The following is a 25052-nucleotide window of genomic DNA, read 5'->3' as shown; positions in this document are numbered from 1 at the left end:
TTAGGCCTCTACTAAAAACGCTGAAAATGAAGAGGAATTTCACTTTTCAGCACAACGGCGACCCTAAGCTGCTTCCAAATCAACAAATGAAAGGCTTCAGCAAAATGAATTTTGGGATGGCCCAGTCAGAGTTAAGACCTTAATGGAATCCAATTGAAAATCCATGGGTTGACCATTTCCTTGCAATCGGACATACTTGCAGCGCTACTTCAAGGAAGCTTGGGCACAGATACCAATTCTAGATGTGCTGTCATAAATTCAAATGGTACTTAAACACATGTATTCTATATCATAGAAAGAGAAACACGCGGCAACACTCACCGAGCCCGTGGTAGGAATTCGACTTTATTGAAGCATCTTTGTAACAATCTTCACGGCACGGGGGAGTAGGGAAAGAAGAGGTGTGAGCAGGAAAGGAACGACGGCTGTTTCACGCCAAAGCCGGCGCTTCTACGGGTGAAGCGTGAAGATTGTTACAAAGATGCTTCAATAAAGTCGAATTCCTACCACGGGCTCGGTGAGTGTTGCCGCGTGTTTCTCTTTCTATGATATATTTCATGTACTGTTTTCTAACGCGAGCACCTCCTGAGTACGTCAGTTCTAGTGGCCAACTGCACACCGGGTTCCAACATGGGCTGTGCGGCTTGATTTTTTCTTCTCCCGTAAACACATGTAGGCCCCCATAAGGCTGTATGTATTTATGAAACCACATAATTTTAGTTTTTGTTTAAAAAAAAAAAAGTGTACCGATTATGGGTGACTGGTTGAAAAAGCTCCTCCTGGCATTTTAACTGGGGTGTGTAAAGTTTTTTTTATTTTTATCCACGGTGTATGGATGTATGTATGTATGTATATATATATATGTGTATATATATATATATATATATATATATACACTAGCTATTGAACCCGTTCTATGCCCGGGTGGCGAGCATTTATATTGGTGTATGGTCTCCATCCAGATATGTGCTGCTCCATCCTGCGTCCCCATCCTGTCATGTGCTGCTCCATCGTGCGTCCCCATCCTGTCATGTGCTGCACCCATCCTGCGTCCCCATCCTGTCATGTGCTGCTCCATCCTGCGTCCCCATCCTGTCATGAGCTGCTCCCATCCTGCGCCCCCATCCTGTCATGTGCTGCTCCATCCTGCGCCCCCATTCTGACATGTGCTGCTCCCATCCTGCGCCCCCATCCTGTCATTTGCTGCTCCCATCCTGCGCCTCCATTCTCACATGTGCTGCACCCATCCTGCGCCTCCATTCTGTCATTTGCTGCTCCCATCCTGCACCCCCATCCTGTCATGTGCTGCTTCCATCCTGCACCCCCGTTCTGTCATGTGCTGCCCTATTCTGTCATGTGCTGCTCCCATCCTACGCCACCGTTCTGTAATTTGCTGCTCCCATCCATATGCCCCATACGCTGCTCCATAAAGGTTGATGGCCCCATAAGATGCTCCATAGTATATGCCCCGTATGCTGCTCCATAAAGGTTTATGGCCCCCATAAGATGCTCCATAGTATATGCCCCGTACGCTGCTCCATAAAGGTTTATGGCCCCCATAAGATGCTCCATAGTATATGCCCCGTACACTGCTCCATAAAGGTTTATGGCCCCCATAAGATGCTGCATACTATATGCCCCGTATGCTGCTCCATAAAGGTTGATGGCCCCCATAAGATGCTCCATACTATATACCCTGTATGCTGCTCCATAAATGTTGATGGCCCCATAAGATGCTCCATAGTATTATATGCCCCGTATACTGCTCCATAAATGTTGATGGCCCCCATAAGATGCTCCATAGTATTATATGCCCCGTATGCTGCTGCGATATATATAAAAAAAAAATAACATACTCACCTATCGTCGCTGGGCGCCGAGTGCTGGGGGGCCTGGGCAGGCGGGGACACCGGCGCGCTGTGGGGGTCAGGTGCCGGTATCGCCACTAGCTCAGGCCCCCGACACTTGCTATATTCACCTGGCCCTGATCCAGCGCTGCGTGCCGCTCCGTGTTCCGGGTCCTCTGGCTGTGACTGTTCAGTCAGAGGGTGGCGCGCATTAAGCGCGTCATCGCGCCCTCTGAACTGTGAACGTCACAGACAGAAGACCCGGAAGATGGAGCGGCGCGCAGCGCTGGAACGGGACAGACAGGTGAATATGGCTTATACTTGCCCTCCTGGTACGTCCCTGCTTCTCCGTTGGAGATCGCGGTGTGCGTTCAGTGCTTACGCATACCGCGATCTCCTGGGAGCGTCACTCTGTGGGGTCCAGACTGCGCCGGCGCTTGCACAGTCTATAAAGGCTTCGGACAGAGTGACACTCCCAGCCATATATATATATATATATATATATATATATATATATATATATATATATATATATATATATATATATATATATATATATATATATATATATATATATATATATATATATATATATATTATAAAGTTGCGTATAGCAAGAAAATACTTCTGATTGTGCTATGTATTTTTCTGTTAATTCCAATGTCCTGCTTAGGTCACTTGTGTGCATGGAGTGAAGAAGAGTGCAGAAGTTTTGAGCAAGGGTTTCGTGTCTATGGTAAAAACTTCCATCTTATTCAAGCCAACAAGGTAAGGTTCTTCTTAGTTTGTGAAAGTACGGTATGTGTACGGTATCTACGAGGGGCGTTCATTAAAGATTTTTCCTGACCCACTTCCTGTGGACTTAGAGCAATGAAACTTGGTACAATTATTAGTCATTCTCTACATAGGTGCCACCTAGGGAAACACATTTCTCCCATCACTTTAAGCAACTGTAAACACCTCGCTTGTAGAAGTCGACAGGTTGCTCCAAAAGCCACATTGTGAGTTCGGAAATCAGAGTCTCATCATCTGGAAAATGCTTGCCTTCAAAAATAACTTCATTGTTGGAAAGAGGTGAAAATCTGTTGATGCAAAGTCGGGTGAATAAGGGGAATGCGGTAGAATTTCAAAGCCACAGGAGCATGCTTCTATTTGGGCAACATGTGAGTTGTGAACTGGTGCACTGTCTTGCAGAAGGCGGACACCTTTGGTGAGCATGCCACGTCTCATGGTTTTGATGCCCTCCTGCAATTTCTGCAGCAGTGAAGCATAGTATGCCTCAGTGATCATGGTACCCTTTCCTAGGAAATCCATTATTACTATTCTGTGCTGGTCCCAAAATACTGTGCGCATGACCTTGCCTGCCGAGGGTTGGTCACGTGCCTTCTGTGGAGGTGGTGAGTCATGATGGTTCCATTGATTCGACTGGACTTTTCATCTCAGGATCATAGTGATGGACCCAGCTTTCATCCTGTCTGATCAGTCTGTTGAAAAAGTCCTCCTGATTTCCATGGCACATTGTCAATAGAGCCTGAGAGCATTCGACTCGTTCCTGCTTCTGGAAAGGTGTGAGCAGCTGGGGAACCCCGCCAGCGGACCCTTTATGCATGTGAAAGATGGTCCTGGATGATTTTTTTCCACGGACCCCACATTAATCTTCACTTTTTTTGCTAATTGGCGAATGGATACGGGGCGATTTTCCAATATGGCGACCTCCACTTGCTGGATGCTCTGTTCATCAGTAACAGAGTGGGGTCGCCATGGAATTGTAGCTGTTTGCACCGAAGTCCGACCACATTTGAATTGACGGTCAGTTCTTGACTACATCACATGATGGGGAATCATCACCATAAATCTTTCGTAGTATATTGCCCAGCCACGTAGTATATTGCCCAGTGACGTAGTATATTGCCCAGTGACGTAGTATATTGGCCAACCACGTAGTATATTGCCCAGCCATGTAGTATATTGCCCAGTGACGTAGTATATTGTGCAGTCACGTATATTGCCCAGCCACGTAGTATATTGCGCAGCCACGTAGTATATTGCCTAGTTACGTAGTATATTGCCCAGTGACGTAGTATATTGCGCAGCCTCGTAGTATATTGCCCAGTTACATAGTAGATTGCTCAGCCATGTAGTATATTGCCCAGCCACGTAGTATATTGCCCAGTGACGTAGTATATTGCCCAGTTACATTGTATATTGCCCAGTGACATAGTAGACAGCAGAGCCACATAGTATATTGCCCAGTCACTTAGTATATTGCCAAGTCACGTAGTATATTGCCCAGTTACATTGTGTATTGCCCAGCCATGTAGTATACAGCAGAGCCACATAGTATATTGCCCAGTCACGTAGTATATTGCTCAGTGACTTAGTATATTGCCCAGTGACGTAGTATATTGCCCAGTGACGTAGTATATTGCCCAGTGACATAGTATACAGCACAGAGCCACATAGTATATTTCCCAGTGACGTAGTATATTGCTCAGTGACGTAGTTTATTGCCCATGCATGTAAAGAAGCTGCGGAGACACCATCACGTGTTTCTCGACGCAAGCAGTGAATAGCCAGGCCTTTCCCCGGGAAGGAACAACCACGGGAAGGGCAGCTTCCTATGAAGGAAAGCCACCTATGCCAAGCATGGTATCCATCCACAGACAGCTGTTTCGGGGTTTTTGCCCCTCATCAGTGTGGAGTAGGAATCTGGCTATTAGGAGCAGTGCCTAGTAAAAAGGCCATAAAGGCACAGATGATTGGCCTCGGGGAGACCAAAACATCCAACACCGCGGAGACACCATCACGTGTTTCTCAACGCAGTGATTCCAGAACACTGCCCCCATCCCTTATGGGAAATATGCAGATGCATGTAAAGAAGCTGCGGAGACACCATCACGTGTTTCTCGACGCAAGCAGTGAATAGCCAGGCCTTTCCCCGGGAAGGAACAACCACGGGAAGGGCAGCATCCTATGAAGGAAAGCCACCTATGCCAAGCATGGTATCCATCCACAGACAGCTGTTTCGGGGGTTTTGCCCCTCATCAGTGTGGAGTAGGAATCTGGCTATTAGGAGCAGTGCCTAGTAAAAAGGCTATAAAGGCACAGATAATTGGCCTCGGGGAGACCAAAACATCCAACACCGCGGAGACACCATCACGTGTTTCTCAATGCAGTGATTGCAGTACACTGCCCCCATCCCTTATGGGAAATATGCAGATGCATGTAAAGAAGCTGCGGAGACACCATCACGTGTTTCTCGACGCAAGCAGTGAATAGCCAGGCCTTTCCCCGGGAAGGAACAACCACGGGAAGGGCAGCATCCTATGAAGGAAAGCCACCTGTTATGAACAGGTAATTCAGAACCACAATGGACATTGAAGTTCAGAGCACACAAAGTGACCTGACAATTACCAAAAACATAGGACGAGCTCTGAGACGTGGGAACTCTGCTGACCGCAATCCCGAATCCTATCACACCACACTAGAGGTAGCCGTGTATTGCGCCTAACGCTCCCTATGCAACTCGGCACAGCCTGAGAAACTAACTAGCCCTGAAGATAGAAAAATAAGCCTACCTTGCCTCAGAGAAATTCCCCAAAGGAAAAGGCAGCCCCCCACATATAATGACTGTGAGTAAAGATGAAAATACAAACACAGAGATGAAATAGATTTAGCAAAGTGAGGCCCGACTTACTGAATAGACCGAGGATAGGAAAGATAGCTTTGCGGTCAACACAAAAACCTACAAACAACCACGCAGAGGGGCAAAAAGACCCTCCGCACCGACTAACGGTACGGAGGTGCTCCCTCTGCATCTCAGAGCTTCCAGCAAGCAAGAAAAACCAATATAGCAAGCTGGACAGAAAAAATAGCAAACAAAACTAACACAAGCAAAACTTAGCTTATGCAGGATAGACAGGCGACAGGAACAATCCAGGAGGAAGCAAGACCGATACTAGAACATTGACTGGAGGCCAAGATCAAAGCACCAGGTGGAGTTAAATAGAGCAGCACCTAACGACTTAACCTCATCACCTGAGGAAGGAAACTCAGAAGCCGCAGTACCACTCTCATCCACCAAAGGAAGCTCATAGACAGAACCAGCCGAAGTACCACTCTCGACCACAGGAGGGAGCTTGGCCACAGAATTCACAACAGTACCCCCCCCCCTTGAGGAGGGGTCACCGAACCCTCACCAGAGCCCCCAGGCCGACCAGGATGAGCCACATGAAAGGCACGAACCAGATCGGCAGCATGGACATCAGAGGCAAAGACCCAGGAATTATCTTCCTGACCATAACCTTTCCACTTAACCAGATACTGGAGTTTCCGTCTCGAAACACGAGAATCCAAAATCTTCTCAACTATATACTCCAATTCCCCTTCAACCAAAACCGGAGCAGGAGGATCAATAGATGGAACCACAGGTGCCACGTATCTCCGCAACAATGACCTATGGAACACGTTATGGATGGAAAAAGAAGCTGGAAGAGTCAAACGAAAAGACACAGGATTAAGAACCTCAGAAATCCTATATGGACCAATGAAATGAGGCTTAAATTTAGGAGAGGAAACCTTCATAGGAATATAACGAGATGACATCCAAACCAAATCCCCAACACGAAGTCGGGGACCCACACAGCGCCTGCGGTTAGCGAAACGTTGAGCCTTCTCCTGGGACAAAGTCAGATTGTCCACTACATGAGTCCAAATCTGCTGCAACCTATCCACCACAGTATCCACACCAGGACAGTCCGAAGACTCAACCTGTCCTGAAGAGAAACGAGGGTGGAACCCAGAATTGCAGAAAAACGGCGAAACCAAAGTAGCCGAGCTGGCCCGATTATTAAGGGCGATCTCAGCCAAAGGCAAAAAGGACACCCAGTCATCCTGATCAGCAGAAACAAAACATCTCAGATATGTTTCCAAGGTCTGATTGGTTCGTTCGGTCTGGCCATTTGTCTGAGGATGGAAAGCCGAGGAAAAAGACAAATCAATGCCCATCCTAGCACAAAAGGCTCGCCAAAACCTCGAAACAAACTGGGAACCTCTGTCAGAAAAGATGTTCTCTGGAATGCCATGTAAACGAACCACATGCTGGAAAAACAACGGCACCAAATCAGAGGAGGAAGGCAATTTAGACAAGGGCACCAAATGGACCATCTTAGAGAAGCGATCACAAACCACCAAAATGACCGACATTCTTTGAGAGACGGGGAGATCCGAAATAAAATCCATAGAGATATGTGTCCAAGGCCTCTTCGGGACTGGCAAGGGCAAAAGCAACCCACTGGCACGAGAACAGCAGGGCTTAGCCCGAGCACAAATCCCACAGGACTGCACAAACGAATGCACATCCCGCGACAGAGACGGCCACCAAAAGGATCTAGCCACCAAATCTCTGGTACCAAAGATTCCAGGATGACCAGCCAACACCGAACAATGAACCTCAGAGATAACTTTATTCGTCCACCTATCAGGGACAAACCGTTTCTCCGCTGGGCAACGGTCAGGTCTATTAGCCTGAAATTTTTGCAGCACCCGCCGCAAATCAGGGGAGATGGCAGACAAAATTACCCCCTCTTTGAGAATACCCGCCGGCTCAGGCAAACCCGGAGAATCGGGCACAAAACTCCTAGACAGGGCATCCGCCTTCACATTTTTAGAGCCCGGAAGGTACGAAACCACAAAGTCAAAACGGGAGAAAAACAGCGACCAACGAGCCTGTCTAGGATTCAACCGTTTGGCAGACTCGAGATAAGTCAAGTTCTTGTGATCAGTCAAGACCACCATGCGATGCTTAGCTCCTTCAAGCCAATGACGCCACTCCTCGAATGCCCACTAAATGGCTAGCAACTCTCGATTGCCAACATCATAATTTCGCTCAGCAGGCGAAAATTTCCTGGAAAAGAAGACGCATGGTTTCATCACCGAGCAATCAGAACTTCTCTGCGACAAAACAGCCCCTGCTCCAATTTCGGAAGCATCAACCTCGACCTGGAACGGAAGCGAAACATCTGGTTGGCACAACACAGGAGCAGAAGAAAAACGACGCTTCAACTCCTGAAAAGCTTCCACAGCAGTAGAAGACCAATTGACCACATCAGCACCCTTCTTGGTTAAATCAGTCAACGGTTTAGCAATACTAGAAAAATTAGCGATGAAGCGACGATAAAAATTAGCAAAGCCTAGGAACTTCTGCAGACTCTTCAGAGATGTTGGCTGAGTCCAATCATAAATGGCCTGAACTTTAACAGGGTCCATCTCGATAGTAGAAGGAGAAAAAATGAACCCCAAAAATGAAATCTTCTGAACACCAAAGAGACACTTTGACCCCTTCACAAACAAAGAATTAGCACGCAGGACCTGGAACACCATTCTGACCTGCTTCACATGAGACTCCCAATCATCCGAGAAGACCAAAATATCATCCAAGTATACAATCAGGAATTTATCCAGGTACTCTCGGAAGATGTCATGCATAAAGGACTGAAACACTGATGGAGCAATACAAGGTCTCAGCGAACCATCCTTCTTTGCCACAAAAAAGAACCCCGCTCCCAATGGCGACGATGACGGGCGAATATGACCCTTCTCCAAAGACTCCTTCACGTAACTCCGCATAGCGGCGTGCTCAGGTACAGATAAATTAAACAGTCGACCCTTAGGAAACTTACTACCAGGAATCAAATCGATAGCACAATCACAATCCCTATGCGGAGGTAGGGCATTGGACTTGGGCTCATCGAATACATCCCGGTAATCAGACAAGAACTCTGGGACCTCAGAAGGGGTGGATGATGAGATAGACAGAAATGGAACATCACCATGTACCCCCTGACAACCCCAGCTGGACACAGACATTGATTTCCAATCTAATACTGGGTTATGGACTTGTAGCCATGGCAACCCCAACACGACCACATCATGCAGATTATGCAACACCAGAAAGCGAATATCCTCCTGGTGCGCAGGAGCCATGCACATGGTCAGCTGAGTCCAATACTGAGGTTTATTCTTGGCCAAAGGCGTAGCATCAATTCCTCTCAATGGAATAGGACACTGCAAGGGCTCCAAGACAAACCCACAGCGCCTAGCAAACTCCAAGTCCATCAAATTCAGGGCAGCGCCTGAATCCACAAATGCCATGACAGAATAGGAAGACAAAGAGCAGATCAAAGTAACGGACAAAAGAAATTTCGACTGTACCGTACCAATGGTGGCAGACCTAGCGAACCGCTTTGTGCGCTTAGGACAATCGGAGATAGCATGAGTGGAATCACCACAGTAGAAACACAGCCCATTCTGACGTCTGTGTTATTGCCTTTCAGCTCTGGTCAAAGTCCTATCGCACTGCATAGGCTCAGGTTTATGCTCAGATAATACCGCCAAATGGTGCACAGATTTACGCTCGCGCAAGCGTCGACCGATCTGAATGGCCAAAGACGTAGACTCATTCAGACCAGCAGGCATAGGAAATCCCACCATGACATCCTTAAGGGCTTCAGAGAGACCCTTTCTGAAAATAGCTGCCAGCGCACCTTCATTCCATTGAGTGAGCACGGACCACTTTCTAAACTTCTGACAATAAATCTCTATCTCATCCTGACCCTGACACAGAGCCAGCAAATTTTTCTCTGCCTGATCCACTGAATTAGGTTCGTCGTACAGCAATCCGAGCGCCAGAAAAAACGCATCAATATTACATAATGCAGGATCTCCTGGCGCAAGGGAAAATGCCCAGTCTTGAGGGTCGCCACGTAATAAAGAAATAATGATCTTAACTTGTTGAACTGGGTCACCAGAGGAGCGGGGTTTCAAAGCCAGAAATAGTTTACAATTATTTTTAAAATTCAAAAACTTAGCTCTATCTCCAGAAAATAACTCAGGAATAGGAATTTTAGGTTCTAACATAGGATTCTGAACCACTAAATCTTGAACATTCTGTACATTTATAGCGAGATTATTCATCAAAGAGAACAGACCTTGAATGTCCATGTCCACACCTGTGTTCTGAACCACCCTGATGTAAAGGGGAAAAGAAAGACAGAACACAGTGCAAAGAAAAAAAAATGGTCTCAGAACTTCTCTTTCCCCTCTATTGAGAAGCATAGTACTTTGGGCCTCCAGTACTGTTATGAACAGGTAATTCAGAACCACAATGGACATTCAAGTTCAGAGCACACAAAGTGACCTGACAATTACCAAAAACATAGGACGAGCTCTGAGACGTGGGAACTCTGCTGACCGCAATCCCTAATCCTATCACACCACACTAGAGGTAGCCGTGGATTGCTGTTATGTAGGCAATCCAGTGACACAGTGTGCCAGCAATCAGAGCACATACAGTGATTTGATAATAACCCAAAAACAATAGAACGAGCTCTGAGACGTGGAATCTCTGTAGACCGCAATACCTGAACCTATCCTAAACACAACTAAAGGCAGCTGTGGATTGCGCCTGTCACTACCTATGCAACTCGGCACAGCCTGAGGAGCTGACTAGCCTGAAGATAGAAAAACAAGCCTGACTTGCCTCAGAGAAATACCCCAAAGGAAAAGGCAGCCCCCCACATATAATGACTGTTAGCAAGATGAAAAGACAAACGTAGGGATGAAATAGATTCAGCAAAGTGAGGCCCGATATTCTAGACAGAGCGAGGATAGCAAAGAGAACTATGCAGTCTACAAAAAACCCTAAAGCAAAAAACCACGCAAAGGGGGCAAAAAGACCCACCGTGCCGAACTAACGGCACAACTAACGGCACGGCGGTGCACCCTTTGCGTCTCAGAGCTTCCAGCAAAAACGAATAGACAAGCTGGACAGAAAAAGTAGCAACAAAAGCAAAGAAACACTTATCTAAGCAGAGCAGCAGGCCACAGGAAAGATCCAGAAGCTCAGGTCCAACACTGGAACATTGACAAGGAGCAAGGAAGACAGAATCAGGTGGAGTTAAATAACAAAGCAGCCAACGAGCTCACCAGAACACCCGAGGGAGGAAGCTCAGAAGCCGCAGTACCACTTGTGACCACAGGAGTGAATTCAGCCACAGAATTCACAACAGTACCCCCCCCTTGAGGAGGGGTCACCGAACCCTCACCAGAGCCCCCAGGCCGACCAGGATGAGCCACATGAAAGGCACGAACAAGATCTGGAGCATGGACATCAGAGGCAAAAACCCAGGAATTATCTTCCTGAGCATAACCCCTCCATTTAACCAGATACTGGAGTTTCCGTCTAGAAACACGAGAATCCAAAATTTTCTCCACAATATACTCCAATTCCCCCTCCACCAAAACCGGGGCAGGAGGTTCAAACAGATGGAACCATAGGTGCCACGTATCTCCGCAACAACGACCTATGGAATACATTATGTATGGAAAAGGAGTCTGGGAGGGTCAGACGAAAAGACACAGGATTGAGAATCTCAGAAATCCTATACGGACCAATAAAACGAGGTTTAAATTTAGGAGAGGAAACCTTCATAGGAATATGACGAGAAGATAACCAAACCAGATCCCAAATACAAAGTCGGGGACCCACACGGCGTCTGCGATGAGCGAAAAGTTGAGCCTTCTCCTGGGACAAGGCCAAATTGTCCACTACCTGAGTCCAGATCTGCTGCAACCTGTCCACCACAGAATCCATAGTTAGTAAGGCCGAAAAAAGACATTTGTCCATCCAGTTCAGCCTATAAATCCACACCAGGACAGTCCGAAGACTCAACCTGTCCTGAAGAGAAACGAGGATGGAACCCAGAATTGCAGAAAAATGGAGAGACCAAGGTAGCCGAGCTGGCCCGATTATTAAGGGCGAACTCAGCCAACGGCAAAAAGGACACCCAATCATCCTGGTCTGCAGAAACAAAACATCTCAGATATGTCTCCAAGGTCTGATTGGTTCGTTCGGTCTGGCCATTAGTCTGAGGATGGAAAGCCGAGGAAAAAGACAGGTCAATGCCCATCCTGCCACAAAAGGCTCGCCAAAACCTCGAAACAAACTGGGAACCTCTGTCAGAAACAATATTCTCAGGAATGCCATGCAAACGAACCACATGCTGGAAGAACAAAGGCACCAAATCAGAGGAGGAAGGCAATTTAACCAAGGGCACCAGATGGACCATTTTAGAAAAGCGATCACAGACCACCCAAATGACTGACATCTTTTGAGAAACGGGAAGGTCAGAAATGAAATCCATCGAAATGTGTCCAAGGCCTCTTTGGGACCGGCAAGGGCAAAAGCAACCCACTGGCACGTGATCAGCAGGGCTTAGCCCTAGCACAAATCCCACAGGACTGCACAAAAGTACGTACATCCCGTGACAGAGATGGCCACCAGAAGGATCTAGCCACTAACTCTCTGGTACCAAATATTCCAGGATGACCAGCCAACACCGAACAATGAAGTTCAGAGATAACTTTACTAGTCCACCTATCAGGGACGAACAGTTTCTCCGCCGGACAACGATCAGGTTTATTCGCCTGAAATTTTTGCAACACTCGCCGCAAATCAGGGGAGATGGCAGACACAATGACTCCTTCCTTGAGGATACTCGCCGGCTCAGATGAACCCGGAGAGTCGGGCACAAAACTCCTAGACAGAGCATCCGCCTTCACATTTTTAGAGCCCGGAAGGTACGAAATCACAAAATTGAAGCGGGCAAAAAATAACGACCAACGGGCCTGTCTAGGATTCAAGCGCTTGGCAGACTCGAGATAAGTAAAGTTCTTATGATCAGTCAATACCACCACGCGATGCTTAGCTCCTTCAAGCCAATGACGCCATTCCTCGAATGCCCACTTCATGGCCAGCAACTCTCGGTTGCCCACATCATAATTACGCTCAGCAGCCGAAAACTTCCTGGAAAAGAAAGCACATGGTTTCAACACTGAGCAACCAGAACCTCTCTGTGACAAAACCGCCCCTGCTCCAATCTCAGAAGCATCAACCTCGACCTGGAACGGAAGAGAAACATCTGGTTGACACAACACAGGGGCAGAACAAAAACGACGCTTCAACTCCTGAAAAGCTTCCACAGCAGCAGAAGACCAATTAACCAAATCAGCACCCTTCTTGGTCAAATCGGTCAATGGTTTGGCAATGCTAGAAAAATTACAGATGAAGCGACGATAAAAATTAGCAAAGCCCAGGAATTTTTGCAGACTTTTCAGAGATGTCGGCTGAGTCCAATCCTGGATGGCTTGGACCTTAAACGGATCCATCTCGATAGTAGAAGGGGAAAAGATGAACCCCAAAAATGAAACTTTCTGCACACCGAAGATACACTTTGATCCCTTCACAAACAAAGAATTAGCACGCAGGACCTGGAAAACCATTCTGACCTGCTTCACATGAGAGTCCCAATCATCTGAGAAGATCAAAATGTCATCCAAGTAAACAATCAGGAATTTATCCAGATACTCACGGAAGATGTCATGCATAAAAGACTGAAACACAGATGGAGCATTGGCAAGTCCGAACGGCATCACTAGATACTCAAAATGACCCTCGGGCGTATTAAATGCAGTTTTCCATTCATCTCCTTGCCTGATTCTCACCAGATTATACGCACCACGAAGATCTATCTTAGTGAACCAACTAGCCCCTGTGACAAAACACTCTGGGATCGCCTTTGCTGGGGTCAAAGGACACGTGGTTTGTGCATTGAATCTGAGGCGTACAGCAGGTTTCTGAGCAGCCTGACCTCAGGTCAGATTTATTAACGTGAAAGCAACACAAAAAACAAAACATAAAAATAAATCCTAGCCTGTCCGGCACTAACTAAACAAATACGTTGCTATCTCAACAACTGGGGGGGCTTCTCCCACCCAGCTAACATCATACAGATCTTGAGCAGAGCTCTTCACTCACGTTTGTCTCACACAGGCAGGCAATCTGTGTGCCCCAGGCAGACACTGGAAACACCCAGCTGGTCATCTTTTATTCCTGCAATCATTAACCCATTAGCACCCTGAAGATACTGAGTGGCCTAATTCACATAGGACAAACACCTGGGCGAGATATACCTGCCTCCATCTACCACACCAGCATGAGTCTTACATATCCCCCCCCCCCCCCTTGCTCAGACCACTCCGGTCGAGCAAGAACACTTTTGAAACAGTGCACTCGGGATAGGGCATCGGTGTTCCCCATCTGCACCCCAGGTCGGTGCTCCACCGTAAAAGAGTAAGCCTGCAGGGCAAGGAACCACCGGGTTACCCGACTATTACGGTCCTTGTGGAGGTGCATCCACTTGAGAGGGGCATGGTCGGTGACCAGCCTAAACTTCCTACCGGCCAGGTAATACTTGAGGGAGTCGAGAGCCCATTTAATGGCTAGGCACTCTTTTTCAACCACGGCATACCTCTGCTCATGTACATTCAGTTTCCGACTGAGATAGAGGACCGGGTGTTCGACTCCGTCCCTCACCTGGGAAAGTACAGCTCCGACACCAGTATCAGAGGCATCAGTTTGTACCACAAACTCGCTGCTGAAATCAGGAGTCACTAGTACGGGCTGAGAGCACAAAGCCCGTTTCAGGCTGTGGAAGGCCTCTTCAGCAGCTGAGGTCCATTTTACCATGACGGAACCCTTCCCCTTGGTAAGATCCGTCAAGGGAGTAGCCATGGCTGCAAAATTGGGTATGAACCGGCGATAATAGCCGGCAATCCCCAGGAAAGCCTGCACTTGTTTCTTGTTCACTGGTTGTGGCCAGCCCTGAATTGCCTGTATTTTGTCAATCTGGGGTTTAACCACTCCTCGGCCAATCACGTAGCCCAAGTATCGGGCTTCTTCAAGCCCGATGTGGCATTTCTTGGGGTTTGCCGTTAAACCTGCATCTCGCAGGTCATCAATCACCGCTTGTACCTTCTGGAGATGAGTTTCCCAGTCCATGCTGTAAATTACGATGTCATCCAGGTAGGCAGAAGCGTACTGTCTGTGAGGCCTCAAGACTCGATCCATCAATCTCTGGAACGTTGCGGGAGCTCCGTGAAGTCCAAACGGCATATAGACATACTGGAACAGACCTTCCGGTGTAGCAAATGCCGTCTTCTCTCTGGCCGCCTCGGCCAGAGGAATCTGCCAGTACCCCTTTGTTAAATCCAGGGTCGTAATGTATCGGGCTTTACCAAGCCGGTCGATCAACTCATCGACCCGGGGCATAGGGTACGCATCAAATTTAGAAACTGCATTCAGTTTCCTAAAGTCATTACAAAACCGGATGGAGCCAGACGGCTTCACGGCGGGCTTCCGGAATCCGGTAGGGCTTCACATGAACAGTGACGCCAGGCTCTGTGACAATCTCATGTTTCACCAACTTAGTCCGGCCAGGTTTTTCGGAGAAAAACTGTCGGTTCTGTAACAAAAATTGCTTAACCTCAGATTTTTGTCGTTCTGAGAGAGTCTCAGCAACCTGCACCTCTGGTATAGTAGGTGAACAAACCGGACGGGGCAGATCTGCCGTTAGGGCAGAGCGGTCTTTCCAGGATTTTATCAGATTCACATGATAAATCTGTTCCGGTTTTCTCTTACCTGGCTGGTACACTTTATTGTTCACTTCACCAACTCTTTCTCGGACCTCAAATGGGCCCTGCCATTTCGCCAGGAATTTACTATCCACCGTAGGGATTAGGACCAACACCCTATCGCCAGGTGCAAATGTACGGACCTTAGCGCCTCTATCATAACTTTGCCTCTGGGCTCCCTGGGCCTGTAACATATGGTCCCTAACGATGGGCATGACAGCGGCAATACGATCCTGCATTTGTGTTACATGGTCGATCACCGTTTTAAAGGGAGTGACTTGACCTTCCCAGGTTTCTTTTGCGACGTCCAGCAGTCCCCGGGGACGACGGGCGTACAACAGTTCGAAAGGCGAAAATCCTGTGGAAGACTGGGGAACTTCCCTAATGGCAAACAGCAAATAGGGTAACAAGTAATCCCAGTTCTTCCCATCTTTGTCTATCGCCTTCCGGAGCATCTGTTTTAAGGTTTTGTTAAAGCGCTCAACCAGGCCATCTGTTTGAGGGTGATAGACAGACGTACGCAACGGGTCTATTTGTAAGAGCCTGCAGAGCTCCTTCATTACCCTTGACATAAAGGGAGTCCCCTGGTCGGTGAGTATCTGTTTTGGAATTCCCACCCGACTAAACACTTGTACCAATTCCTTGGCAATCGTCTTGGTAGCTGTGTTACGCAAAGGGACGGCTTCCGGGTAACGAGTGGCATAGTCCACGATGACGAGGATATGTTGGTGCCCACGTGCGGATCGGGGAAGGGGCCCAACCAAATCCATCCCAATTCTCTCAAAAGGGACCCCGATGATAAGAAGGGGTACCAAAGGGCTACGGAACTGAGACTTAGGGGCCGCGATTTGGCACTCTGGACAGGACTCACAATAGTTACGCACATCACAATGTATTCCAGGCCACACAAAACAATGTAATATCCTTTCTGTGGTTTTCTGTACCCCCAGATGTCCCCCCATTATATGTCCGTGGGCCAAATCCAGTACCTTCCGCCGATAAGGTTTGGGTACCACTAACCTTTGCACTGTGTCTTCCCCTTTTTTTTCTACCTGGTAGAGCAAATCATTTTCAAGAACCATATACGGGTACGCTAGCCTAGTGTCAGGTTCTACGGGTACCCCATCTATCATTTTTACATTTTTCCTAGCCGGAGTCAGGGTAGGATCTTTCATTTGCTCGCTGTGGAAGTCATCCACCTGGACTCCCAAATCTGGCAGGCAGGGTGCCGGATGGCTGTCTGCCTCCGCCTCTCGCTGAAGTTCCTCAGTTTCCTCTGTTTCCCCCGCCATGACGGAGAAGGGGTACTGAAGGTTAGATTCACTAACCTCCCCAGCAACATCTTCCTGTGGGGTCTCCTCTAGGGACTCGGGACTTCCAGATGGCATGGGAGAAGATTCACGGGTACAGCTACCGTGAAGGAGCAACTGATTCTCCCACAACTGCCAGAAATAGGGAAAATCCCTGCCCAGGATTACATCATGTAACAATGCGGGAACGAGTCCCACTTTGTGCTGCACTGACCCATAGGGAGTAGAAATCCATATGACCCCTGTTAAGTACGAGCGGGTGTCACCATGCACACACGTCACAGAAAACTTGTCAGACGGACCAGACGGAAGTGCCACCAGACTAGCTTTCACCAGAGTCACCACACTTCCAGAGTCTAGTAATGCCACAACATTTTTCCCATCAACAGATAATTCACACAGGTGTTTCACTGTATCATTTTGACCCGCATTCACACTCACTAGCTGTGTAACCAAAGACATGCGTTTTCTAGAGTCTATAACGTCGCACTGCATGGGTTCAGCGGTAACAGGACAGTTCGCAGAAACATGACCCTTCTCATGGCAGCGGAAACACCTAACAGGTCCCCTACTGAGACCACCGTCCAATACTCTTGGTCTCGGAGTGCGAGCAGTCCCGGACTCCTCCCCCACAGTTTTAAGCGATTTTCCTTCACCCGTGGTCCCTGGAACAGTCTTACCGGTTCCACGAGGAGGAGGCACAGACCGGGGGTTGGCGGTGTCGTCGGGAAGTCTTTCTGCCACGGAATAACGCTCGACCAACTCCACAAGTTGATCCGCTGTCGTGGGATTTCCTTGGCTTACCCACCTTTTCAGCGCTGGGGGTAGTACTCTCAGGTACTTGTCCAGGACAACCCGCTGGATTATTTCGGGTATTGTCAGTACCTCGGGTTGCAGCCATTTCTTTGTCAAGTAGATCAGGTCGAACATCTGAGACCGCGCTGGTTTATCTTGCTGGTATGTCCACTGATGTACCCTCTGTGCACGGACAGCCGTCGTCACACCCAGCCGGGCCAGGATCTCAGCTTTCAGCTTCTCAAAGTCCTGAGCGACCTCCGGGTCCAAATCATGGTAAGCTTTTTGGGCCTCGCCGGAGAGAAACGGGGCAATCAAATCGGCCCATCGTGCCTTCGGCCAATTCTCTCTCAATGCCGTCCGCTCAAACCTTGTCAGGTATGCCTCGACGTCATCTTCTGCAGTCAGCTTTTGCCAGTATCGACTCACATGGATCCTTCTGGACTCTGCTTCCGGGTCAGCGTCAGGCATGCTCACCAGGCGCTGCGCCACCTGTTGGAGAAGTTGGCGGTCTGCAACCGTCATGTCCAGTAACTCCTTCAGCTGTGCGGCCATCAAGCGATTAGCTTCGTGCTGTGCGGCAGTGGCCTGCTGCTGTACGGCAGTGGACTGTACTAAGGCTTTCACCACGTCTTCCATGCTGTCGCCTGTGCCACGGTATGCCCGCGTTCTCCACCACAATGTGACAAAACACTCTGGGATCGCCTTTGCTGGGGTCAAAGGACACGTGGTTTGTACATTGAATCTGAGGCGTACAGCAGGTTTCTGAGCAGCCTGACCTCAGGTCAGATTTATTAACGTGAAAGCAACACAAAAAACAAAACATAAAAATAAATCCTAGCCTGTCCGGCACTAACTAAACAAATACGTTGCTATCTCAACAACTGGGGGGGCTTCTCCCACCCAGCTAACATCATACAGATCTTGAGCAGAGCTCTTCACTCACGTTTGTCTCACACAGGCAGGCAATCTGTGTGCCCCAGGCAGACACTGGAAACACCCAGCTGGTCATCTTTTATTCCTGCAATCATTAACCCATTAGCACCCTGAAGATACTGAGTGGCCTAATTCACATAGGACAAACACCTGGGCGAGATATACCTGCCTCCATCTACCACACCAGCATGAGTCTTACACCCCCTTAATCCGAGCAAACAAGTCAGATAACAATGGCAAGGGATACTGAAATTTAACAGTGATCTTATTAAGAAGGCGGTAATCAATACATGGTCTCAGCGAACCATCCTTCTTGGCTACAAAAAAGAACCCTGCTCCCAGTGGTGATGACGATGGGTGAATATGTCCCTTCTCCAGGGATTCCTTCACATAACTGCGCATAGCGGAGTGTTCAGGCACAGATAAATTAAATAATCGACCTTTAGGGAATTTACTACCAGGAATCAAATTGATAGCACAATCACAATCCCTATGCGGAGGTAGGGCATCGGACTTGGGCTCTTCAAATACATCCTGATAATCAGACAAGAACTCTGGGACCTCAGAAGGAGTGGATGACGAAATAGACAAAAATGGAACATCACCATGTACCCCCTGACAACCCCAGCTGGATACCGACATAGATTTCCAATCCAATACTGGATTATGGGTTTGCAGCCATGGCAACCCCAACACGACCACATCATGCAGATTATGTAGCACCAGAAAGCGAATAACTTCCTGATGTGCAGGAGCCATGCACATGGTCAGCTGGGTCCAGTACTGAGGTTTATTCTTGGCCAAAGGTGTAGCATCAATTCCTCTCAACGGAATAGGACACCGCAAAGGCTCCAAGAAAAACCCACAACGTTTAGCATAATCCAAATCCATCAGATTCAGGGCAGCGCCTGAATCCACAAACGCCATGACAGAATACGATGACAAAGAGCATATCAAGGTAATGGACAGAAGGAATTTGGATTGTACAGTACCAATGACGGCAGACCTATCGAACCGCTTAGTGCGCTTAGGACAATCAGAAATAGCATGAGTGGAATCACCACAGTAGAAACACAGACCATTCAGACGTCTGTGTTCTTGCCGTTCAACTCTGGTCATAGTCCTATCGCACTGCATAGGCTCAGGTTTAATCTTAGACAATACCGCCAAATGGTGCACAGATTTACGCTCGCGCAAGCGTCGACCGATCTGAATGGCCAAAGACATAGACTCATTCAAACCAGCAGGCATAGGAAAACCCACCATGACATCCTTAAGAGCCTCAGAGAGACCCTTTCTGAACAAAGCTGCCAGCGCAGATTCATTCCACAGAGTGAGTACAGACCACTTCCTAAATTTCTGACAATATACTTCTATATCATCCTGACCCTGGCACAAAGCCAGCAAATTTTTCTCAGCCTGATCCACTGAATTAGGCTCATCGTAAAGCAATCCGAGCGCCAGGAAAAACGCATTTACATTACTCAATGCAGGGTCTCCTGTCGCAAGAGAAAATGCCCAGTCCTGAGGGTCGCCGCGCAAAAAAGAAATAATAATCAAAACCTGTTGAATAGGATTACCAGAAGAATGAGGTTTCAAGGCCAGAAATGGCTTACAATTATTTTTGAAATTAAGAAACTTAGTTCTATCACCAAAAAACAAATCAGGAATAGGAATTCTTGGTTCTAACATAGATTTCTGATCAATAGTATCTTGAATCCTTTGTACATTTGTAACGAGATTATCCATTGAAGAGCACAGACCCTGAATATCCATGTCCACACCTGTGTCCTGAAACACCCAAATGTCTAGGGGAAAAAAAAGACTGAACACAGAGCTGAGAAAAAAAAATGATGTCAGAACTTCTTTTTTCCCTCTATTGAGAATCATTAGGGTGGCTCCTTGTACTGTTATGTAGGCAATCCAGTGACACAGTGTGCCAGCAATCAGAGCACATACAGTGATTTGATAATAACCCAAAAACAATAGAACGAGCTCTGAGACGTGGAATCTCTGTAGACCGCAATACCTGAACCTATCCTAAACACAACTAAAGGCAGCTGTGGATTGCGCCTGTCACTACCTATGCAACTCGGCACAGCCTGAGGAGCTGACTAGCCTGAAGATAGAAAAACAAGCCTGACTTGCCTCAGAGAAATACCCCAAAGGAAAAGGCAGCCCCCCACATATAATGACTGTTAGCAAGATGCAAAGACAAACGTAGGGATGAAATAGATTCAGCAAAGTGAGGCCCGATATTCTAGATAGAGCGAGGATAGCAAAGAGAACTTTGCAGTCTACAAAAAACCCTAAAGCAAAAAAACACGCAAAGGGGGCAAAAAGACCCACCGTGCCGAACTAACGGCACGGCGGTGCACCCTTTGCGTCTCAGAGCTTCCAGCAAAAACGAATAGACAAGCTGGACAGAAAAAGTAGCAACAAAAGCAAAGAAACACTTATCTAAGCAGAGCAGCAGGCCACAGGAAAGATCCAGAAGCTCAGGTCCAACACTGGAACATTGACAAGGAGCAAGGAAGACAGAATCAGGTGGAGTTAAATAACAAAGCAGCCAACGAGCTCACCAGAACACCTGAGGGAGGAAGCTCAGAAGCCGCAGTACCACTTGTGACCACAGGAGTGAATTCAGCCACAGAATTCACAACAGATTGCGTCTAACACTCCCTATGCAACTCGGCACAGCCTGAGAAACTAACTAGCCCTGAAGATAGAAAAATAAGCCTACCTTGCCTCAGAGAAATTCCCCAAACGAAAAGGCAGCCCCCCACATATAATGACTGTGAGTAAAGATGAAAATACAAACACAGAGATGAAATAGATTTAGCAAGGTGAGGCCCGACTTACTGAATAGACCGAGGATAGGAAAGATAGCTTTGCGGTCAACACAAAAACCTACAAACAACCACGCAGAGGGGCAAAAAGACCCTCCGCACCGACTAACGGTACGGAGGTGCTCCCTCTGCGTCTCAGAGCTTCCAGCAAGCAAGAAAAACCAATATAGCAAGCTGGACAGAAAAAATAGCAAACAAAACTAACACAAGCAAAACTTAGCTTATGCAGGATAGACAGGCCACAGGAACAATCCAGGAGGAAGCAAGACCGATACTAGAACATTGACTGGAGGCCAAGATCAAAGCACCAGGTGGAGTTAAATAGAGCAGCACCTAACGACTTAACCTCATCACCTGAGGAAGGAAACTCAGAAGCCGCAGTACCACTCTCATCCACCAAAGGAAGCTCATAGACAGAACCAGCCGAAGTACCACTCTCGACCACAGGAGGGAGCTTGGCCACAGAATTCACAACAGCCACCTATGCCAAGCATGGTATCCATCCACAGACAGCTGTTTCGGGGTTTTTGCCCCTCATCAGTGTGGAGTAGGAATCTGGCTATTAGGAGCAGTGCCTAGTAAAAAGGCTATAAAGGCACAGATGATTGGCCTCGGGGAGACCAAAACACCCGAAACAGCTGTCTGTGGATGGATACCATGCTTGGCATAGGTGGCTTTCCTTCATAGGATGCTGCCCTTCCCGTGGTTGTTCCTTCCCGGGGAAAGGCCTGGCTATTCACTGCTTGCGTCGAGAAACACGTGATGGTGTCTCCGCAGCTTCTTTACATGCATCTGCATATTTCCCATAAGGGATGGGAGCAGTGTTCTGGAATCACTGCGTTGAGAAACACGTGATGGTGTCTCCGCGGTGTTGGATGTTTTGGTCTCCCCGAGGCCAATCATCTGTGCCTTTGTAGTTTATTGCCCAGTGATGTAGTATACAGCACAGAGCCACATAGCATATTGCACAGCCCATGTAGTATATTGCCCAGCCACGTATGACACAGGTTACAAAAATAAAAAATAAACATATACTCACCTTCCGCAGGCGCGTTGTAGCACTGTCGCCTGTGTGGGGTGCAGGTGTCATCTTCCGGTCCCAGGGTGTGCTGACGTCACGTGACCGTGTCGCGGTCACATGACCGTGACGTCATGGCAGATTCTTGTCGTGCAGGACCTGTCGTGACGTCGCGGTCACATGTCCGTGTAGCGGTCACATGACCGTGACATCACGGCAAGTCCTTTCCGCACAGGACTTGTGATGACGTCCCGGTCACATGACCGTCCTTCTGCCAGACCATACGTGCAACCGGAACGTGCCGGTTGCATCGCGAAGAGCGGGAAAGGCGGCGTAGGTGAGTATATAATCATTTATTTTTATTATTTTTAACATGTTTTTACTATTGGCGCTGCATAGGCTGCGTCAATAGTAAAGAACTTGGTCACACAGGGTTAATAGCAGCGGTAACGGACTGCATTACACCGCGGCATAACGCGGTCCGTTACCGCTGCCATTAACCCTGTGTGAGGGCAGACTGGAGGGGTGTATGCGGGCGCCGGGCAGTGAGTGCGGGGAGTAAGGAGCGACCATTTTCTTCCGGACTGTGCCCGTCGCTGATTGGTCGCGGCAGCCATGACAGGCAGCTGCCGAGGCCAATCAGCGAACGAGTAACCGTTACAGAAGGACAGACAGACGGAAGTACCCCTTAGACAATTATATAGTAGATGAACGCCCCTCGTACATGAGTAGTTCTGAATAAGAATCATGTAATTTTGCCTTCTTCTCACTTGTTCGTCAAGGTCCGTACACGGTCAGTGGGGGAGTGTGTCCAATACTACTACACCTGGAAGAAGTCTGAACGCTTTGAGCACTTCACACACAGCCGCTTGGGAAGAAGACGACCACTGATAAACACTGCATCAGTGTGAGTTGTTGGTGCTATCAGCTAAATTTGTTGATAGTCTGGCACACAGAAAATAATAATGTGGTTTTTCTCCTCTGCCATAGAGAATATGACTGTGATATACAAAGTATGGATTGTCCATTTGGATTGCGGGGATCTCCATTTAGGAAAGAAAGTATTGGTAAGACTGGTTCATTTGTATACTTATTGCTTGTATGCTGTGAAATCTCATCTGCCTCCTGTATTTTTTGTTATATCATTCTTAATTTCCCTTGGATTTGTACATATTTTAAAGTACAATTCTTTTTTTTTGGATCTTTTTAACCCCTTCCCGACCTTTGACGCATACGCTGCGTCATGAAAGTCGGTGCCATTCCGACCCATGACGCAGCATATGCGTCATGGAAAGATCGCGTCCCTGCAGGCCGGGTGAAAGGGTTAACTCCCATTTCACCCGATCTGCAGGGACAGGGGGAGTGGTAGTTTAGCCCAGGGGGGGTGGCTTCACCCCCTCGTGGCTACGATCGCTCTGATTGGCTGTTGAAAGTGAAACTGCCAATCAGAGCGATTTGTAATATTTCACCTAAAAAACTGGTGAAATATTACAATCCAGCCATGGCCGATGCTGCAATATCATCGGCCATGGCTGGAAATACTAATGTGCCCCCACCCCACTCCTCCGATCGCCCCCCCAGCCCCCCGATCTGTGGTCCGCTCCCCTGATCTGTGGTCCGCTCCCCTCCGTCCTGTGCTCCGCTCCCCCGTCCTCCTGTCCGCTTCCCCGTGCACCAATCACACCCCCCGCGCTCCAATCAAACCCCCCCGCACTCCGATCCCCCCCCCGCACACAGCGACCCCCCCGTGCTCCGATCCACCCCCCCCCGCACAGCGATCCCTCACCCCGTGCTCCAATCCTTCCCCGTGCTCCAATCCTCCCTCCCGTGTTCCGATCCACCCCCCCCCATGATCCGATCCACCCCCCCGTGCTCCGACGCCCCCCCCCGTGCCCTGATCTCCCCCCCCTTATACTTACCTGGCCGCCCGAGGTCCGTCCGTCTTCTTTCCTGGGCGCCGCCATCTTCCAAAATGGCGGGCGCATGTGCAGTGCGCCCGCCGAATCTGCCGGCCGGCAGATTCGTTCCAGAGTGAATTTTGATCACTGAGATATAACCTATCTCAGTGATCAAAATAAAAAAAATAGTAAATGACCCCCCCCCTTTGTCACCCCCATAGATAGGGACAATAAAAAAAATAAAGAATTTTTTTTTTTTTCACTAAGGTTGGGGTAAGAACTAGGGTTAGGGCTAGGGTTAGGGGTAGGGTTAGGGGTAGGGTTAGGGCTAGGGTTAGGGTTTCGGTATGTGCACACGTATTCTGGTCCTATGCGGATTTTTCCGCAGCGGATTTGAAAAATCCACAGTGCTAAACCGCTGCCGATTTATCGTGGATTTACCGCTGTTTTTCTGCGCATTTCACTGCGGTTTTACAACTGCGATTTTCTATTGGAGCAGTTGTAAAACCGCTGCGGAATCCGCAGAAAGAAGTGACATGCTGCGGAATGTAAACCGCTGCGTTTCCGTGCAGTTTTTCCGCAGCATGTGTACAGCGATTTTTGGTTCCCATAGGTTCACATTGAACTGTAAACTCATGGGAAACTGCTGCGGATCCGCAGCGTTTTCCGCAGCGTGTGCACATACCTTTAGAATTAGGCTATGTGCACACGGTGCGGATTGGCCGCTGCGGATCCGCAGCAGTGTTCCATCAGGTTTACAGTACCATGTAAACATATGGAAAACCAAATCCGCTGTGCCCATGGTGCAGAAAATACCGCGCGGGAACGCTGCGTTGTATTTTCCGCAGCATGCCAATTCTTTGTGCGGA

At 48.2% G+C, this 25052-nt stretch overlaps 1 protein-coding gene across 1 annotated transcript in view; it reads left to right on the top strand.

Annotated features, from left to right (window-relative positions):
• LOC138676744 (mesoderm induction early response protein 2-like) overlaps nucleotides 1–25052 on the top strand; it is a 182088-nt gene that overhangs the window by 139387 nt on the left and 17649 nt on the right. The window contains exons 10-12 of the mRNA XM_069766355.1: nucleotides 2521–2615; nucleotides 23068–23192; nucleotides 23276–23352. Coding sequence (XP_069622456.1) covers nucleotides 2521–2615; nucleotides 23068–23192; nucleotides 23276–23352 — 297 coding nt within the window. The remainder of the gene's footprint in view (nucleotides 1–2520; nucleotides 2616–23067; nucleotides 23193–23275; nucleotides 23353–25052) is intronic.

Source organism: Ranitomeya imitator, chromosome 1, assembly GCF_032444005.1.
Source record: "Ranitomeya imitator isolate aRanImi1 chromosome 1, aRanImi1.pri, whole genome shotgun sequence".
Taxonomy (NCBI): Eukaryota; Metazoa; Chordata; class Amphibia; order Anura; family Dendrobatidae; genus Ranitomeya; species Ranitomeya imitator.
The sequence above is the reverse complement of the archived record's forward strand: the minus strand, read 5'-3'. Positions and strand labels throughout refer to the sequence as shown.